Genomic DNA, 19,786 nt, shown 5'->3' with positions numbered 1-19,786 from the left:
TTTAGAGTGTTTTCTATCCAAATCTACCAATTATATGCATATCATATCTTCTGGGCCCGAGTAGCAGGCCGTTTTAATTTGGGCATGCTTTTCATCCAAAATTCCGAATGCTGCCCCCTACCCTAGAGAGGTTAATGAAGGATGAGAAAGACCAAGTGAGAAAGTTGGAAAAGGGGACCTCTAAACAAAAGGAGGACATCGCATCACTGGATCTCTCACTCCACACTCGAGACCTCTCACTGCAAACCATGATAGATAAGTATGAGGCCGAGCGGAGCAAGGGCGACACCTACGTAACTAAAATAAACACCCTCAACTCCCAGGTGGAATCTGCAATGCAGCAGAACACCACCCTTAGGTATCATCTGGAGGGACTCCAGAACAGTCACGCGCTATCGCGAGACAACCAAACCAAGCAACCTAGCTCACATCCGGAGCTCAGAGACCGAGGGAAGGTAGATGACAGGAGATTTCAACCTCTTTCTATTGGCCATTCAGCCCACAGTGAATTGGGGCCTCCTCGCCAACAGAACTACAGCATGACTTTTCCTCTTGGCCTTTCGGCCCACAATTCCCCACGGGAGAATGGCCTTGACAAAATCGTCAAAAACGACCCCATCCCGGGAAAGCCAAACGACACTGAGACATTCTTAGCAGACATAGAGGACGCCTTGGATGGCTACCCAAATGCTACGAATGCAGACAGGCTCTACCTTTTGAAGCGAACAGACACGTGACAAGGTTCATCCGTCTACAAGAGCAACACGTGCAAAACGACTCGCAAACACAATAGCTCGTTGGCTAACAATATCAGACAAGCTCAATATCAGACAAGCTCGAAATGAACATCCACAAGCCTACTATCACCGGCTTCGTTCAGCTTACTTTGGTATGCTCACTGAAACCGGAATGGAAGAACTGTTACCATTTCAACAACTGTTCCTGTCAAACATGTATCCCAACTTCATTAACTACTTTGGCAACCCAACGTGGGCAGTACTGCCCATCTCGACGTTCCGAGAACTTGCAAGCACCACTTTTGAAGCATCAAAAGCAAGCCGGGCCAAGAGCCCGGACACCTCGACTGTCGAGCTTAGGTGGGAACCATCACTCGAATTAGAAGGTGCTGCATCGGGGACATGTGGGGTAAAAGATGATGATCAAAGGGGGTGGCTACCACGTAACCACCATCCCGACAACCACCGCCGTAACAATAGTTACGATGAAATGTCCCCAATTTAACAGGTCCCATAGAGATCAACCTAGCCGACATGCCCCTGCGCCTAATTCTCAAAAAGGGTCAGGACCTAAGCGTAACAAGAGTAACAAGGGCAACAAAGTGTTCAACAATGATCTAAACGCTAACCGAAATTATCTAGAAGCTCTGATAAGAGATGTACTGCATCGTAAAAAATCTGAGGAGGACAAGGGTAAGTCATCATGACTAGGCGTAAAATTGTTGGAAACCAAGTCCGCCGAAACTCATGCAATTCGAGAGGACGCAAACATTTCCATGACCCCCGCCCCCACTCAAATCCCTGTCCAGAAACAACTCGTTCTAGACACAAGCCCGCAGGTTTTGTCTACAGACTTGGATACGGATGTGGAGATGCACAAGATAAGCAGCTTTGCAACAGATGATTCCTCTCCCATTCCAATAGAGGACCCACTGGGTCACATAGGTGACTTATCTGTCTTGGAAATCGACACAGATTACAAACCGCTCCGTTCTCCCAACCTACTTCATTTTGTTGGGGATATGACGAGAAAAAACAACTCGAATAGGCCATTCCTTAGAACAGTCCTGGAGGACGGTTTGACCTGTCACGCTCTGATAGATTCGGGTTCGACAATTTCCCTCATATCCGAAACCTTGCTGGATGAACTAAAAAGGGCAGTGGACCCTGTAAAACGTTGGTTGAAAACGGAACATTGCGATACAAATCTTCGAGGCTTCACTCAAGCTCTGCTCGCCCCTAACGAAACGTCTCATACTTAAACTCAACTTCGAAAGTGTGTCACTGATCCACCCCGTGTATGTGACTAGCATCGAAATTGAACGGATGCTGATTGGGATTGATTTAATTGACCGTTTGGCATAGGTATTTGTGACCAGATTTGATTGGTTTTCCAATCCATTAGAAAACCAATCAAATCTGGTCACAAATACCTATGCCAACTCCGTTGACTTCACCGCACTCTTCCAAGGCTACCTGCCATACATTGTGCAACGACGTGGGTTCGACGTCAGCATCTGATGCAAAACCGGTGAACTTGTCCATGAGCCCGCCATTGGTGCCAAATGACAAGGCGAGTTCAACTAGGAACTTAACCGAACATGAGGTTTTCCTGTGTGGCTTGGGTGACTCACCAGCCGACACTTACCGCCCTCCTCTGATAGGTGGCGTGTGCCTAAACAGCACTATGGTTGAGCATGCCAGACTGGCAACCTTGTCAGAAAAATCCGCGATCAGCTTGGAAATGTTCAACGAAATTTCAAAAACGGCTAACTGCCATTCCCTTGTGCCAAAAATGTTTAGATTTCCACTGGGAACGACTCCCCAGACGACGCTCAACGCAATAGGGGTGTGTGCGCTATCGATCCGCATTGGAACCAAGGAAGTATCTCACTACCTACTGGTTGTCGCGGACCTCCTACATACAGTCTATGTGGGAGCGGACATTTTGTTAAGATTGGGTGTGAAACTCGATACCATACACCAAGTTCTTTGGTCATTGGCGCAGCCAAACCAACATGCCTTGTCTTTTGACCCAGTGCGAATGGCATCCGGGCAGACTATTCCTGAAGCTTGCAAGGTGATAACTGAGTCCGCTATGTTGATTCCGGCAAGAACCACTGAGGTTTCTGTAAGACTGAACCTGGCGCCCGGATACTGGATGGAAGGTAACACTGCATTCTTCCAACCCTCTCCGCAACTATTCGACTTGGGGCTAACTATCAATGGCAACCCGCTGTTGGAACTAACCGCTAGATCCACTTACCTCCTGGTACAAAATCTGACTCAAGCAGATATTTCCATTTCTCGGCACACTCAGCTAGGAACATTGATCGATTACTCCTTCCATGATTTTGAACTGGTTGGTCCCGTGATTGGGCCTCTTCCGTCCTCCCTTGACCTAGATGTAGAGGGAGGTACGCTGTTTACTTGTCAGTCAAACGCAATCGCACTCACTCCCGTATTGCCACTTGACGACACATCAACGTTCAGACTGGATGTCGATTCTGACAGCAACCTGTTAATATACTCCAGGATGATATCGCATCTCCTCCTGCATGCAAAGTACACTCTTGTGAGGTAACAACCGATGACTCTCCCAAAAGTGACATGCCATCACCACCCGATGAAGACCTGTACAATGTCACCGAACCATATCCTGGTTTCCATGCACAGGTAATACAACTACTGTCGGAGGCTGATGCTCTTGTCAATGACACTTAACGTCATCAGTTGAGAGAATTAACAACCACAGTGAGATCTGGTCAACAGACTCACTGGATTGCGGGGTTACGGGTATCCATGTGGTGCGTATTCCTACGCCAACCGGAGCAACTCCTACGTTTGTTAGACAATACAAAATCCCACTCGCAGCATACGCAGCGGTACAAGAGATTATCGAGTCCTTATTAGCTAAACGGATAATCGGGGAATGTAACAGTACGTACAGCGCTCCCGTGTGGCCCGTTCTAAAACCAACAGATAAATGGCGTCTTACCGTTGACTATAGAGAACTCAACCAACTGGTTCTGCTGTCTCGTTGGCCAATGACACAGCTAGACCAAGAGTTGCCAAAGGTGGCAAACGCCAAGTACTTCTCCACCATCGACATGGCTAATGGTTTCTGGACCATGACAGTGGACCCTAGTGACCAACACAAGTTGGTTTTCTCTTTCTCGAACAAGCTCTTCAGGTTCAATTGTTGCCCATGCGGGTATGCGAACTCCCCCTCAGAGTTCAACATCTTCCTGCACAAGGCAATGCCAGACGCAGCCTCTAGGGGGACGATAATCTAAGTGGACGACGTTCTCATGAGAAGTGAGACTTGGCCATCATGAAAGGACAATGGTTCAGGACCAAGGTAAACTATGTTGGGCTTCTGGTGGGTGCCGAGGGCATCCTGCCACAGTCTAACCGAATCCAGGCAGTCCGCAACATCAAAACACCTACGAACCTTCACGAGGTGAGCAGGTTCATGGGAGTATGTAATTACTCCCGTCAATTCATTGAAAACTACGCCGACTTGTCAAAACCGTTGACACCCCATTCGTTTGGGATGTCACTCACAACGAAGCTGTGGCTTCCTTGAAAAACCAGCTTTGCAAGGCACCCTGCCTGGTATACCCCAACAAAGACAAGACATTCTTTTTGGAAGTCGGTTTCTCAGTCGGTTTCTCAGAGCACTGCCTTAGCAGTTGTACCAAAAATATGACCAAGACAAACGTGTGGTTGCTTACGTGAGCAAAACACTCAACCCTGCTGAACACAAATACTCTGCGAAAAAGCCCTGCTGTCGACAGTCTGGGCAATCAAACACTTCACCAGTTATGTCGGCAGACAAAAGGTGATCATAGAAACTAGTCACCAGCCTGTGACTTTTCTGAAAAGCCAACAAATCCACGAGAGTGCTGTACACAACAGCAGAATAGCGGCTTGGCTTGTGATGCTGCAGAGCCATGATGTAGTAATCAACTACGCAAAAGCGAAAAACCTGCCTTTGGGCAGTGCTTTGGCGGTGTGTCAACGCTGTGGTGATGATGAATCCGACTCTCCACCACCCCCGCGTGACATCGCTCTGCCATTGCCTTCGAACCATCACTACTTCGAAGAGAACGTGTGTCTTGAAATGCCGATGGCATTTGTAGATGGCTGTTCTTACCGCCATCTAGACCACTTGCAAGCTGGGGTGGGATTGGTATGGCACAACGACATTCCGTGCAAACCACTTCAATTTCAGCTTGGCAACAAGACCAGCCAGTTTGCAGAAGTGGCTGGCGTGCTGATCACCCTGCAAACGGCAGTGAAACACAAATTGTCAGAACTGGCGATCTGCACTGATTCAAACTACACGAGACTCACCTTCTTATGCCACTTGCCATTTTGGAAACAAAAGCACATGACTTCTTCAAGTGGTAAAGAGGTAAAAAACAAAGAGCTCATCCTAGCTTGTGATGACCTCCTCACCAAACACGGCATACAGGTGTATTGGAAGAAAGTCAAGGGACACTCCAAATCACCTGTTCGTGACAAACTTGGCAACGACCATGCCGACAGCATGGCGAAATCCGGTGCAATTCACGGCACCCCTTGTGTGTTTGGTGCTCGAGATGAAAAAAAACACTGAGGAAGCTATGGTGTCTGCGGTAACGCATAGCCATGTAGCACCACAGAAAACTGCTTCACACAAACATAATGTGTTGCTAATGCATTCATTCCTGAATAGCGATCTGGTAGCAATGCAACACCAAGATGAGTCCCTCGCCATTTTGATGGCGTTCCTGTCGGATCCTGTCAACCACCCAGTGTCCGAACTGGCTTTTTCAGGTTCACACGACTTGCGTTCGCTGTACGCAACTAAACAGCACCTCACACTTGTAGATTACCTACTGGTGTATGTTTCAGAAACCGACACCGCTCGAAGGTGGGTGGTTCCTAAAACACAGAGGAGAATAATGATAGCCCATGCCCACGACGATCCACGTGGAGGTCATAGGGGGGTCAAGGCTACATGTCAAACATTGTGACAGGTGGCCTACTGGCCTCACATGGAACAAGACGAGGCACAATACTTGAGGGGGTGTCTAGTTTGCTGCCAGTTTCAACCCTCCAAGCCACTTTGCAGAGCACCCCTACAACGCAAGGGTGTGTCTTACCCCTGGAGCTCGACCAGTTGCCAAGTCAGCCAGAGGCAACAAGTATCTCCTCACAGTGACTTGCACATTCACAAAGTGGGTGGAGTGCCTGCCGGCGACCAATAACACAGCGGAAACCACGGCAGTTATTTTGCTAAACCATGTTTTCAGTTGTTTCGGCCTGCCAGGAGAAACCGTGGACAGCGACAGAGGAACCCACTTTTCGGCAGCTGTAATGACCGAACTGCGGAGGCTTCTGGGAGTCAAAGCTAAACTCCACATCGCATACCACCCTAGGAGCTCGGGCAGGGTAGAAAGGAGCAACCAAACAATCGTCAGAATCTTGAGGAAGTATGTGGCAGCCAACCACAAAGGTTGGGACCTCAAACTCCCATTGGTACTGATGGAGATCAGAGCCACATGCAACAGGTCTACAGGAATAACACCCTTCGAGATGATGACGGGCCGGCAAATGACGCTTCCACTGCATCTCCTGTACCAACCGGGAGATGTCGCTGCAGCCACCGCCACACGGCTCATCAATACGGGACCGACCTGCGGAACCATCTCCAGACTACCTTTGCGTATGCTTAAGGACAGTTGGAAAGAAGTGCAGAAGGTGACAAGACCTATTACGACAAAAAGGCCTCACACCAGGTGTTCGAGGTCGTGGATAAGGTGTGGTACTACATATACGCAAAACCGCGGCCACACGAGATTGTGGTGAAGCTATCACCTGTAGCTTACCAGATCAGAATCAGCAAGGGTTGACAAAACGCCACATTAAAGTGGGTACACTGGAACCTAATCAAGTTGTACACCCCCCCCCCCCCCCTCCCCCCATGGAAATAGAAGAGGTGCTAGCCGAATAGATAATAACTTAGCAAAGTCAAAGGCACTGAGAAAATTCTTAAGTTCCCTCAGCTGATCCCTTCCAGGAGATCAGTACGTTGCACCTAACATCTCTTATTTGCTTCCCAGCTACCAGATATACATCTGTTGACACTATTGATATCGTCCTGCGCTGTACTGTTTCAAAATAAGAAAACCAGAAAAATAGTTGTCAAAACATTGTTTACAAAAACAAATAACTTAAATAATCCAACAATCTCTGATTATGCATTTCTGTATGATGGAGTTCCTTTGGCTGATCCTGATACTCTGCGCCCTGGTCAAAACCAACCCAGCAGACGTAATCACGAACTGACCCCCTACGGGAATCGTTCTCCGCGACCCAGGACTCCTTATAACTAACTGCAGAGTACACACGCAGAGGGTGTATGTCCGCCTAGATGCAGAGAATGTGTACCGCCAACACATTCCACCTGCGGCGCATATGAGTTGGGCCGGGGCTGACTGGACCAGCCAGGCAATTAAGCTAGACACTGCCCATATGTTGGCCCAACTCCAAAAGTTCACAGTAACCCAGTCAGAACTAGCTGAGCCCAGGCGAGAGAAACGATTAGTCTGGGTGCTACTATCGATAGGGGCAGCCGTAGGGTCACTATTTGCCCTAGGTACCACTGCCGTCAACGCAGTCAGTCTAGCCACAGTCAAGAGGAATGTTAGGGAGATTACTGAATGCCACTTATCCAGCAGCAGATGAAGGCACAGGCCCTCAGGTTGCAACATGTGGGAAAGTCTCTCCAGGACACTATTCTGGTGGTCAACACACACGCTACTCTCCTGAACAAAACTATCCTGTCTGTAGGAAAGCTAGCAGAGGTCATGAACCATGACTATGCCCATGTCCAATTGGTTCGATTGTTACTGGAGGATTTTCTCCGTGAAGTTAGCTCTTCTATGGACCACTTGGCCATGAATAGAATCCCCTCATATCTAGTGCCCCTCTCAATGGTGCACAACATATTGACCTCAGCTACTTCAACCACGATAAGGCCATTACAGTCACATTTGGACTATAGTCTGGGGTCAGCCATCCCAATACACGTTGATGTTGGTCATAATGAAGTGGGATTGTTACTGACGTTGCCGGTTGTTGAACTGGAGAATGTCTACAGATTGAAAACAGTTCTCAATGTAGGATTTTGGCGCGACAGTACCCACGTAAAGATTGCCACGCCCCCAGTTGTAGCTTACCAGGAAAACAACCCAGATTTCTATCTCACCCCTAACCTGTTAATGTGTAACTAAAGATGTCCAAGATTTCTGCATAAATTGGTCATACAATTTGATCTGATCTTCATCTAAGTCACAACAATAGACAAACATAGTGTGCTTAAACTAATAACACACAAATTATTGTATTTTTATTGTCTATATTGAATACATAATTTAAACATTCACAGTGTAGGTTGGAAAAAGTATGAGAACCCTTAGGCTAATGACTTCTCCAAAAGCTAATTGGAGTCAGGAGACTGCTAAACTGGAGTCCAATCAATGAGACGAGATTGGAGATGTTGGTTAGAGCTGCCTTGCCCTATAAAAACACTCACCAAATTTGAGTTTGCTATTCACAAGAATCATTGCCTGATGTGAACCATGCCTCCAACAAAAGAGATCTCAGAAGACCTAAGATTAAGAATTGTTGACTTGCATAAAGCTGGAAAGGGTTACAAAAGTATCTCTAAAAGCCTTGATCTTCATCAGTCCACGGTAAGACAAATTGCCTGTAAATGGAGAACAGTTCAGCACTGTTGCTACTCTCCATAGGGGTGGCCATCCTGCAAAGATGACTGCAAGAACACAGTTCAGAATGCTCAATGAGGTTAAGAAGAATCCTAGAGTGTCAGCTAAAGACTTACAGAAATCTCTGGAACATACTAACATCTCTGTTGACGAGCCTACGATACGTAAAACACTCAACAAGAATGGGAGGACACCACGGAAGATGCCACCGCTCTCTAAAAAAACATTGCTGCACATCTGAAGTTTGCAAAAGTGCACCTGAATGTTCCACTGGGCTACTGGCAAAATATTATGTGGACAGATGATACTACAGCTGAGTTGTTTGGAAGGAACACACAACACTATCTGTGGAGAAAAAAAAGGCACAGCACACCAACATCAAAACCTCATCCCAACTGTAAAGTATGGCGGAGAGAGAATCGTGGTTTGGGGCTGCTTTGCTGCCTCAGGGCCTGGACAGCTTGCTATCATAAACGGAAAAAGGAATTCCCAAGTTTTTCAAGACATTTTGCAGGAGAATGTAAGGCTATCTGTCTGCCAATTGAAGCTGAACTGAAACAGTTTTGTAAGGAGGAATGGTCCAAAATTCCTCCTGACCATTGGGCCGGTCTGATCCGCAACTACAGAAAACGTTGAGGTTGAGGTTATTGCTGCCAAAGGAGGGTCAACCGGTTATTAAATCCAAGGGTTCACATACTTTTTTCCACCCTGCACTGTGAATGGTGTGTTCAATAAAGACATGAAAATGTGGAATTGTTTGTGTGTTATTAGTTTAAGCAGACTGTGTTTGCCTATTGTTGTGACGTAGATGAAGATCATATCAAATTTTACGACCAATTTATGCAGAAATCCAGGTATTTCCAAAGGGTTCACATACCTTTTCTTGCCACTGTACTTGTACAGTCTCGTCGGCTATGCTAAGTCTAATCCTCACTTTGCTAATAAAAAGTCTCACTCTGGGCATAAAGAACCAGATCTGCATTGTTGCCTCCTCACTGTTAAAATTCAACCGCATGGTCAACTTCACAAGCCCCAAATCTAGACCTGACCTACTAAACAGTCTCTAGCTGTGGGAAGAGGCATTATCCCTACTTTCAACCCAGCACAAACAATGGCCTACTTAAGACTGAAAAGGCTCCGCATCGTGACACCAAGGCTTTGATCAGGAGTTAGCTGCAGTCTCATTAGTCTGGGTTTGTCTCTGAGCTATTGAATAATATAAACTCAGCAATAAAAAATAATTCGTAAAAATCCATATAACTTCACAGATCTTCATCGTAAAGGGTTTAAACACTGTTTCCCATGCTTGTTCAATGAACCATAAACAATTAATGAACCTGTGGAACGGACGTTAAGACACTAACAGCTTACTGACGGTAGGCAATTAAGGTCACAGTTATGAAAACTTAGGACACTATAAAGAGGCTTTTCTACTGACTCTGGAAAAACACCAAAGAAAGATGTCCAGGGTTCCTGCTCATCTGCGTGAACGTGCCTTAGGCATGCTACAAGGAGGCATGAGGACTGCAGATGTGGCCAGGGCAATACATTTCAATGTCCGTACTGTGAGACGCCTAAGACAGCGCTACAGGGAGACAGGACAGACAGCTGATCGTCCTCGCAGTGGCAGACCACGTGTATCAACACCTGCACAGGATCGGTACATCCGAACATCACACCTGCGGGACAGGTGCAGGATGGCAACAACAACTGCCCGAGTTACATCAGGAACCCACAATCACTCCATCAGTGCGCAGAATGTTCACAATAGGCTGAGAGAGGCTGGACTGAGGGCTTGTAGGCCTGTTGTAAGGCAGGTCCTCACCACACATCACCGGCAACAACGTCGCTTATGGGCACAAACCCACCGTTGCTGGACCAGACAGGACTGGCAAAAAGTGCTCTTCACTGACAAGTCACGGTTTTGTCTCTCCAGGGTTGATGGTCGGATTTGCGTTTATCGTCGAAGGAATGAGCGTTACACCGAGGCCTGTACTCTGGAGTGGATTGATTTGGAGGTGGAGGGTCCATCATCTTCTGGGGCGGTGTGTCACAGGATCATCGGACTGAGCTTGTCATTGCAGGCAATCTCAACGCTGTGCATTACAGGGAAAACATCCTCCACCCTCTTGTGGTACCCTTCCTGCAGGCTCATCCTGACATGACCCTCCAGCATGACAATGCCACCAGCCATACTTCTCATTCTGTGCGTGATTTCCTGCAAGACAGGAATGTCAGTATTCTGTCATTGCCGGCGAAGAGCCCAGATCTCAATCCCACCTGTTGGATCGGAGGGTGAGGACTAGGGCCATTCTCCCCCAGAAATTCCACCCAGAACTTGCAGGTGCCTTGGTGGAAGAGTGGGGTAACATCTCATAGCAAGAATGGACAAATCTGGTGCAGTCCATGACGAGGAGATGGACTGCAGTACTTAATGCAGCTGGTGGCCTCACCAGATACTGACTGTTACTTTTGATTTTGACCCCCCCTTGGTTCAGGGACACATTATTCAATTTCTGTTAGTCACATGTCTGTGGAACTTGTTCAGTGTATGTCTCCAGTTGTTGAATCTTGTTATGTTCATACAAATATTTACAAGTGTTAAGTTTGCTGACAATAAACGGTGTTGACGGTGAGAGGACATTTCAAACATTAGGAACACCTTTCCAAATATTGAGTTGTTTCCAAATAGTTTGACAGGGATGCTGGCCCATGTTGACTCCAATGCTTCCCACAGTTGTGTCATGTTGGCTGGATGTCCTTTGGGTGGTGGACCATTCTTGATACACACAGGGAACTGTTGAGCGTGAAAAACCCTATGTCATAGAAAGAGCAGGTGTTCTTAATGTGTTGTGGCTTAGCACATGGTTTTATAATAGGCAACATATTGTCCGACCGACCGATACCAACACCACATGTAATAACACATTTATTTAAAAAAAATACGAGCTGTGTTGTTGTGTGCTAATTCTGCTGGACTGAATTATGTCGATGACTGGTTACAAGTGGTTTCGTTGGCTTAGCACCATCATATTTTGGGGGGGCAGTAGGCCTACCTCATATAATAAATTGTTTATTACACACTCGACGGGTAGCCGAGTGGTTAGAGCATTGTGCCAGTAACTGAAAAGTTGCTCGATCGAAATCAGAGCTGACAAGGTAAAAATCTGTCCTTCGACCCCCGAACAAGACAGTTAACCCACTGTTCCCCGGTAGGCCATCATTGTAAATAAGAATTTGTTCTTAATTGGCTTGCCTAATTAAAAACATTTTTAGATATACTTTTGAATGCTTGTCTTGCAGATGATCCTGAGGGATCGTTTATACCTCCAGAGTTTGACAAGACTGGCAGTACCTTTGAGGTAAGTGGATTATTTCACTATGAAAGGCTACTTCCCAGTCTGTATTGCCTCTCACTGTAGCAGATGCTCAAAACAAACATGGGAGAAATCAAAGAAATCTATATCCTCTCTATGTTTAGCAGCAAATACAGAAGATAACAATATGTCTCACTAAGAAAGGATTTCACTCTCTTAGTATCGCTCACATTCTGTCTCATTAACTCGTTACATTTACTTTTACATGTGAGTCATTTAGCAGACGCTCTTATCCGGAGTGACTTACAGTTAGTGTGTTCATCTTAAGATAGCTAGGTGGGACAACCACATATCGCAGTCATAGTAAGTACATTGTTTCCCTCAATAAAGTACTGTAGCTATAAGCAAAGTCAGTGCTAATAAATAAATAATAATCTCTTTCTCGCTCTCGTCTCGCGTTCACTTATTTTAATTCAGATCTCCCTCAATCTTCTCTGTAATTCTCTGTAATTTCTCCCTCTGCGTTGTCACTCATTGTAACCATGTAACCCTATAAATTGATTTCCTGCCTAGTCTACATTTATCAGTTGATCAATTTTGCAGCTTTAATGTGTGTGTCATTGAGTACTAAATAAACCATTGTGTGTCTATGTTTGTCTAATTTATCTGGTCTTCCAATGTATGTGCTCCAAGTGGGAGCAGCTGAGGCATTAGAAATGTCATTAATTATAGTAATTCTATTTCTATCGCTGGGATCGCTGGGACCTGCTTGGACACACCCCAGCTGGTGGATTTAACATGTTGGCTCTGTTTATGTGAGACAGACATTTTGACTTAGAGAGGCTTCAGCTAACTATTTTTGTTATGTGTCACACTTTGAGATCTGGATCTTCTGCCTTTCCCATATCCAACACATAAGTACGGGTCGCATTCCTTTTATTTGTTTGGAATCTTGTATCTTGTCTGAGATTTGGCCTAAAAAACACCTAGTTCGGATTCTTTCAGGAGCCAACAAGTAAGCCATAATTGCAACAAAGAGCTCCATTCCCCCAAGTAAAGCACAAGAAAAGGGAACTCTCACGGCATACAAAGAGACAGGCTCTGGTGAAATTCCCCATTTACGTGCTGTAATTTCATCTCCACTGACTCCTGGTATTGCAGCCTTTCATCCAATGAGATGAGATCCAAGGCAATATAGAGGGATGATTATGTGTTTGTTAGTTAAGGCCCCAGAATACATTGCCTGCCAGACATGATTAATCTGAGGGTGGTCAAATGAGGGAGCAACTTGGCCTTGGCCTGCCGCAGCTTTATTTACTTCTTAATGGCCCGGTGAATTACTTCCTCAACCAACCGCATGCCAACTAGGCTCGGTTTCCAGTAAGACCCCACAGAGTTGCCCGAAGGACTTGTGCTACCTATACTAATAATGTGAGGTTACAGTGATCACGGGATACAGTAGTGCTTTATGGCCGTTTGTTTGGTACACAAGGTGCTGACACGAGATCATAAATTACACATATTTGATGTTCTAAATCCCATATGGTTGAAGGCAAACATGTCCAAGCAGTGTCAACATGTCTAAGCAGTGTCTAGTCGTTATATTTTATGATAAACAATTGCATGTGTCTGGTTCTAGGGGTCAGTTCTGTTCTGTTCTGTGTCTCCTCCAGGGACACATGTACTCTCTAGGTTCCACCCTCTCTGCTGCGCTGGACTTTGTCATTGAGCCAGAACTGGAGGCAGAGCTGGGGGAGGAGATTCAGAGACTGCTGGAGCAGATGCAGGAGAAGGGGCCAGAGGACAGGCCACACCCCCAGGTAAGGTCACCATCATGGATGACCTTTAATGGAGTGCTGCCTTTACACTCTTATTATACAAATTATTACAGGTAATATGGTGTAAGAAATATCCGAATGGATTTTCTCTCAAGTAGTAATGATAGCACTATCAATAGTAGTAGTAGTAGTATGAATAGTAACAAGCCTACTATAGACCCTTTGGCAAACAGATACAAGAGACATGACAAACTGATATGCAACTGTAATACTGTAGATGTGCACAGACAGTGAACATGAGCAGCACCGTGTGGAAGAGCAATGACAGTGCAATGCAGATAGGGAAAAGCATAAAGAATGGATGATGTCACAGTCATGCATGAAACCAGAACTCTACACAGGGGATAAAACTTTAACATTAAGTGTATACCAGTTACAGGATGTATTTTCTTTTGGGAAACAAATTAAACTGTTTCAACACTGAGTCCTCAACATTGAAGCATCAACGATGAAACGAAACGTAATAAAGACAAGTTGCTTCATAGAATACGTATGTTTGTGTTAGCTAATATCGCTACAATATTATATGTATCTCACCCTCAGGACATCCTATCCCTTGCAGAGGAAAAGCTAGAACATACCTCTTCCACAGTCCTGTGCCGGAAACTCTCTTCTATAGGAAGAAGAGTCCTGTCAATCGAATCCGTTGCAACATTTCAAGGTTTGCCTTTGTGTATTTCTATTTAAACATCAATTTCTATTGTAGTCCGCTGTGGCCATAACCATACTAACTGTGTATCCATCCACCATCCACAGATGGGTGGGATGGCTCTTGGGAGGCTCGATGGCAGCAGCCCCAACCCAACTGGCAGCTCCACAAGAGCATCAGCTCTGAGGACAGTAGCTTCAAAGACCAGTGCATTGTCTCAGACACCACGGCTGAGAATCCAGACCCAAACGATCCCAATGGAACTCTCCGACATCACGTATGTGGGTCCTGGGACTCCACCCTGTGGGCTGATGGTATGGGGGATGTGGAAGAGGATGGATGTGTCATAGAGGAGGACGTGTTTGGTTCGCAGTTGGATAGCAGATCTCAGAACAGTTCCCCTGTACGAAGGAGGGCTCAGGAGAGGGCTGGGAGGGTGAGGGGGGTTCTGAATCGTTCCTGCTCTGTCCCAGACTCCAATAATCCACCCACACACCCGCCAACGCCCCACGAGGATATCAGTGTCAATGTATCGGACCTCACGGAGATAGGAGCTGAGGAATGCATGGGGCACGGGTCTGTTTGGAGCAAGAGAGGGGATAGAGAGACAGCCCCTTATGAGTGCAGTGACTCCAAGCAATGGGGCTCAGTGAGAGACAATGAGATGTCAGAAGGGGACAGACATTCTCACATGCCCAGATGTGGCGATAAAACAGATTCAGACGGTCAAAGTGGAACACGTGATGATCCCACTTTGGCCCGCCCAGCTCAAGACCCAGAAGTGTCGGTTGACTCTGCCTGCAACATGACTTTAAACTCAAACCTTTACACTCCAAATAATCACATGACTAAAAGCATGCTGTGCCTCAATGAAGAATCACAAGATGAGGTGAGTTCAAGTCTAAATTCCACTAAATTATTTAATTGATCTGCTTTGAGCATCTACAGTTGTCACGGCTGTTGAATGAACTGGACCAAGGCGCAGCCTGGTGAGCTTACATTTTCTTCTTTATTTGAAAAGACGCCGAACAAAACAATAAACACTACAAAACAAACTGTGAAGCTAAAGGCTATGTGCCATAAACAAAGTCAACTTCCCACAAAGACAGGTGGGAAAGGGCTACCTAAGTATGGTTCTCAATCAGAGACAACGATAGACAGCTGTCCATGATTGAGAACCCTACCCGGCCAAAATATACAAATAATAGAACATAGAATACCCACCCCAAATCACACCCTGTCCAAACCAAATAGAGATATAAAAAGGATCTCTAAGGTCAGGGCGGGACAGTACCCCACCTCAAAGGTGCGGACTCCATACGCAAAACCTGAACCTATAGGGGAGGGTCTGGGTGGGCATTTATCCGCCCGCGGTGGCGGCTCAGATGCGGGACGCAGATCCCGCTCCACCACTGGCTCACCCCACTTTGGTGGCACCTCTGGTGCGGGAACCCTCGTCCCCGACCCCGGACTGGGGACCCTCGTCGCGGGCCCCGGACTGGGGACCCTCCGAGGTCAGGGCGTGACAACAGTGCATTCGGAAAGTATTCAGGCCCCTTGACTATTTCCACATTTTGTTATGTTGCTGCCTTATTCTAAAATGTATTTAATTTAAAAAAAAATCCTCATCAATCTAGACGTTCTTTGCAAATGTATTACAAATTAAAAACATAAATACCTTATTTACATAGGCATTCAGACCCTTCGCCTCGAGACTCGAAATTGAGCTCAGGTGCACCCTGTTTCCATTGATCATCCTTGAGATGTTTCTACAGCTTGATTGGAGTCCACCTGTGGTAAATTAAATTAATTGGACATGATTTGGAAAGGCACACACCTGTCTATAAAAGGTCCCACAGTTGACAGTGCATGTCAGTGCAAAAACCAAGCCATGAGGTTGAAGGAATTGTCCGTAGAGCTCTGAGACAGGATTGTGGTGAGGCACAGATCTGGGGTAAGGGGGCTTGGTCAGGCAGGTGAACAAGATCTCGATGGTCACTCTGACAGAGCTCCAGAGTTCCTCTGTGGAGATGGGAAAACCTTCTAGAAGGACAACCATCTCTGCAGTACTCCACCATTCAGGCCTTTATGGTCGTGTGGCCAGATGGAAGCCACTCCTCCGTAAAAGGCACATGACAGACCGCTTGGAGTTTGCCAAAATAGGAAACCTGGCACCATCCCTACGGGGAAGTATGGTTGTGGCAGCATCATGCTGTGGGGATGTTTTTCAGCAGCAGGGACTGGGAAACTAGTCAGGATCAAGGCAAAGATGAACTGAGCAAAGTACAGAGAGATCCTTGTTGAAAACCTGCTCTAGAGCACTCTGGACCGCAGACTGGGGGGAAGGTTCCCCTTCCAACAGGACAATGACCCTAAGCACATAATCAAGACAACACAGGAGTGGCTTCGGGACAGGAGTGGCTTCGTGGCCCAGCCAGAGCCTGATCTTGAACCTGATTAAACATCTCTGGAGAGACCTGAAAATAGCTGTGCAGCGATACTCCCCATCCGACCTGACAGAGTTTGAGAGGATCTACAGATAAGAATGAGAGAAACTCCCCAAATACAGGTGTGCCAAGCTTCTAGTGTCATACCCAAGAAGGCTCGAGGCTGTGATTGCTGTCAAAGGTTCTTCAGCAAGTAAAGAGTGTGAATACTTCTGTAAATGTGGTATTTAAGTTTTTTTTTAATAATACATTTGCAGAAATGTCTAAAAACCTGCTTTTGCTTTGCCGTTATGGCTTATTGTATGTAGATTGATGAGGGATATTTTAGAATAGGCTGTAAGGTAACAAAATGTGGAAAAAGTAAAGGGGTCGGAATACATTCCGAATACACTGTACATAGTTTTAAATGCCTTTGTTTCAGAAAATGCCTTGTTTAAACTTTTCAGGCTGATTTTACCAGCCCAGATTAAGCCTATTTCTGGACTAAAAATAATTTTCAGTGGTGATTTTCCATTGAGCATGCTTTTTAGTCCAGGAATAGGCTCAATCTGGGTCAAGGAAACCGGCACTTATTTTTCTACTGTAGTGTGCCCTTTGGGAGGGAGGGAGATGTTAACAGTGTTTGTGATTGATTGTGACATAGTGGATCTCTCTGAGGGATCTACTCACACGGAGTGGGCAGAGATGGTCTGTTAATGAGCTATGGGCCCTGTGTCATACCTGCCTCTCCACACTGCAGACGTACATAGACTACCCAGGTTAGTGACACATCTGTCTACCAGCCACTGATACTCTGCTCTGTGTAAACCAATTACATTATTTACTAAGCAGTAAGCATCCAATCCATCACCTTCTCTGGTCTCTGTAAACCACTTTTCTGTTGATAAAATTATTATGAGAAACGTCAAAATTGCAGTGGCAATAAATCATTCAAAACTTTGTTTAGTTTGACATACATTTTACAAATGTATTAACCTCTAAGGCCTACTGTTCTTTATTCTTCATTTTCTTTATTTCCTCTCTGAAAGCATACTTATGCTTGGACACAGTGTACGTGGGTTGTGAGGGAGAAGTTCTCTTCTTGAAACCTAAAAACACAGGTATGGCTCTTTTTGCTTATCCACAGTAGTCAGCAATTGTCTCTGTCTGGAATGATAAAGTTACTTCAGCACTTTCCATATATTCTTTGTCTCTGTTTATTTACAACTGTTTTGAGTTAAAATATTCAAAAGTGCTCTTGCGCAAAGTGTCTGAGGAAATACTTATTTGAAATGTTATTTCATTCAACAATTAAACATGAATGTTATTGTAGGATCCTGTGATGCATTTTATCTGGCGCCTGAATTCCAGGAGCATGGAATCGTAACTGAAAAGGTTTGCCTCAACTTCTGACTTTTAAAAAAATAAATGTTTATTTCCATCAAGTAGATGTTTCTGAATACTGATTAAGTGGGTTTCATCTGTCTGTATGTTCAGGCCTGTGTCTATGGGGTGGCTGCCATCTTATGGGCCACTGCCAAGTTCAATCTGTCAGCCAACCAAAAACTGGCTATGCCCAGGAAGTTGAAGAGGCTGCTGCTGGAGATGGCCAAGAAGACGCCCTTCGAGAGACCTTCCATTGTCATAGCTAAAAAGGTATTGATAGTTTCAGCTGTCAACCACTCTATTGAAAGCACATCTATCTATTCTTCTTTTGATCAATATGTTAGTAACACTATTTATGTATGTAACATCTTTGCATTTTAATGGACAGCAATCCTGACAAAATATTGTACTGTTCACCTTTTAATTTGTAAAAGTGATTGTACTGAAACTACTAATAATTCAATTATCTCACATTGAAATGAAAGTATTTGTAGGAAAGCAGTGGCAATTGTTACTGAATGGACTATCCTGGTGAATGAAATCAAGTGAATGAATGAACAAATTAGCAAAATGTCTTTACTGTAAAGTGTGTTGCGATTTTAAATGTACTTTAAATCAAGTTTGATGAACAAAGGAATTCATAAATAAGCAAATGAATGAATGAAGTAGCTCAGGTGCTGAGGAAACAGATGTTCATGTGTTTCATTATGTTTCTGCTGTTACAGAGCTGTCGTGATTATCTATCATGCCAAGGAAAGAACGCTGAGACAGTGTGGACGAAGCTGATCAACAGAGTCCACCCGGTACCGCTCCATTGTACTACCCCAGATAGCACATAATGTTCTGAAAACACAGCTTAGCTTGTTGTTAATCCACCTGGCGTGTCAGATTTCAAGGAAAGCATACCAAGCGTTTATGTAAGGAGATCTCTCTCAGCAGACAAAACATTACAAACAGCTAGCAGCCAAATAGATTGGTCAGGAAAGTCAAAAAAGCAATAAAATTAATCGCTTACCTTTGATGATCTTCGGATGTTTGCACTCACGAGACTCCCAGTTACACATTAAATGTTCCTTTTGTTCCATAAAGATTATTTTTATATCCAAAAAACCTCCATTTGGTTGGATGCTGTATACTACTCCCTTCACAGAACAGCGCAAACCACCTCTAACCAGAATAGAAAGAGGAGTGGGATGCCCCAGTGCACAATTGAGCAAGAGGACAAGTACATTAGAGTGTCTAGTTTGAGAAACAGATGCCTCACAAGTCCTCAACTGGCAGCTTCATTAAATAGTACCCTCAAAACACCGATCTCAACTTCAACAGTGGAGAGGCGACTCCGGGATGCTGGCCTTCTAGGCAGAGTTGCAAGGGAAAATACATCTCTCAGACTGACCAATAAAAATAAAATAATAAGATGGGAAAAAGAACACAGACACTGGACAGAGGAAGTCTGCCTAGAAGGCCAGCATCCCGGAGTCGCCGTTTCACTGTTCACGTTGAGACTGGTCAGGAAACATTTTACCTGTCAGGAAACTTATAGCTTCGTTCCCAGAACCAATGGGAAACCAAACATGTACGTTCCCACAACTTCCAAGGAACACAATGTGCTAGCTGGGACTGTAGCTACTGTTTGAAAGGGGTAGTGAGAC

General features: G+C 45.3%; 1 protein-coding gene across 1 annotated transcript in view; it reads left to right on the top strand.

Moving 5' to 3' along the window:
- Positions 1–19,786, top strand: part of LOC110502312 (kinase non-catalytic C-lobe domain-containing protein 1) — a 90,828-nt gene that overhangs the window by 17,550 nt on the left and 53,492 nt on the right. The window contains exons 3-11 of the mRNA XM_021580246.2: positions 11,822–11,880; positions 13,509–13,655; positions 14,217–14,334; positions 14,430–15,211; positions 17,413–17,527; positions 17,798–17,869; positions 18,082–18,143; positions 18,246–18,404; positions 18,860–18,937. Of these exons, the coding sequence (XP_021435921.2) occupies positions 11,822–11,880; positions 13,509–13,655; positions 14,217–14,334; positions 14,430–15,211; positions 17,413–17,527; positions 17,798–17,869; positions 18,082–18,143; positions 18,246–18,404; positions 18,860–18,937 (1,592 nt within the window). The remainder of the gene's footprint in view (positions 1–11,821; positions 11,881–13,508; positions 13,656–14,216; positions 14,335–14,429; positions 15,212–17,412; positions 17,528–17,797; positions 17,870–18,081; positions 18,144–18,245; positions 18,405–18,859; positions 18,938–19,786) is intronic.

Source organism: Oncorhynchus mykiss, chromosome 23 (genome assembly GCF_013265735.2).
Source record: "Oncorhynchus mykiss isolate Arlee chromosome 23, USDA_OmykA_1.1, whole genome shotgun sequence".
Classification (NCBI taxonomy): Eukaryota; Metazoa; Chordata; class Actinopteri; order Salmoniformes; family Salmonidae; genus Oncorhynchus; species Oncorhynchus mykiss.
This window is presented reverse-complemented; position numbering and strand designations above follow the sequence as displayed.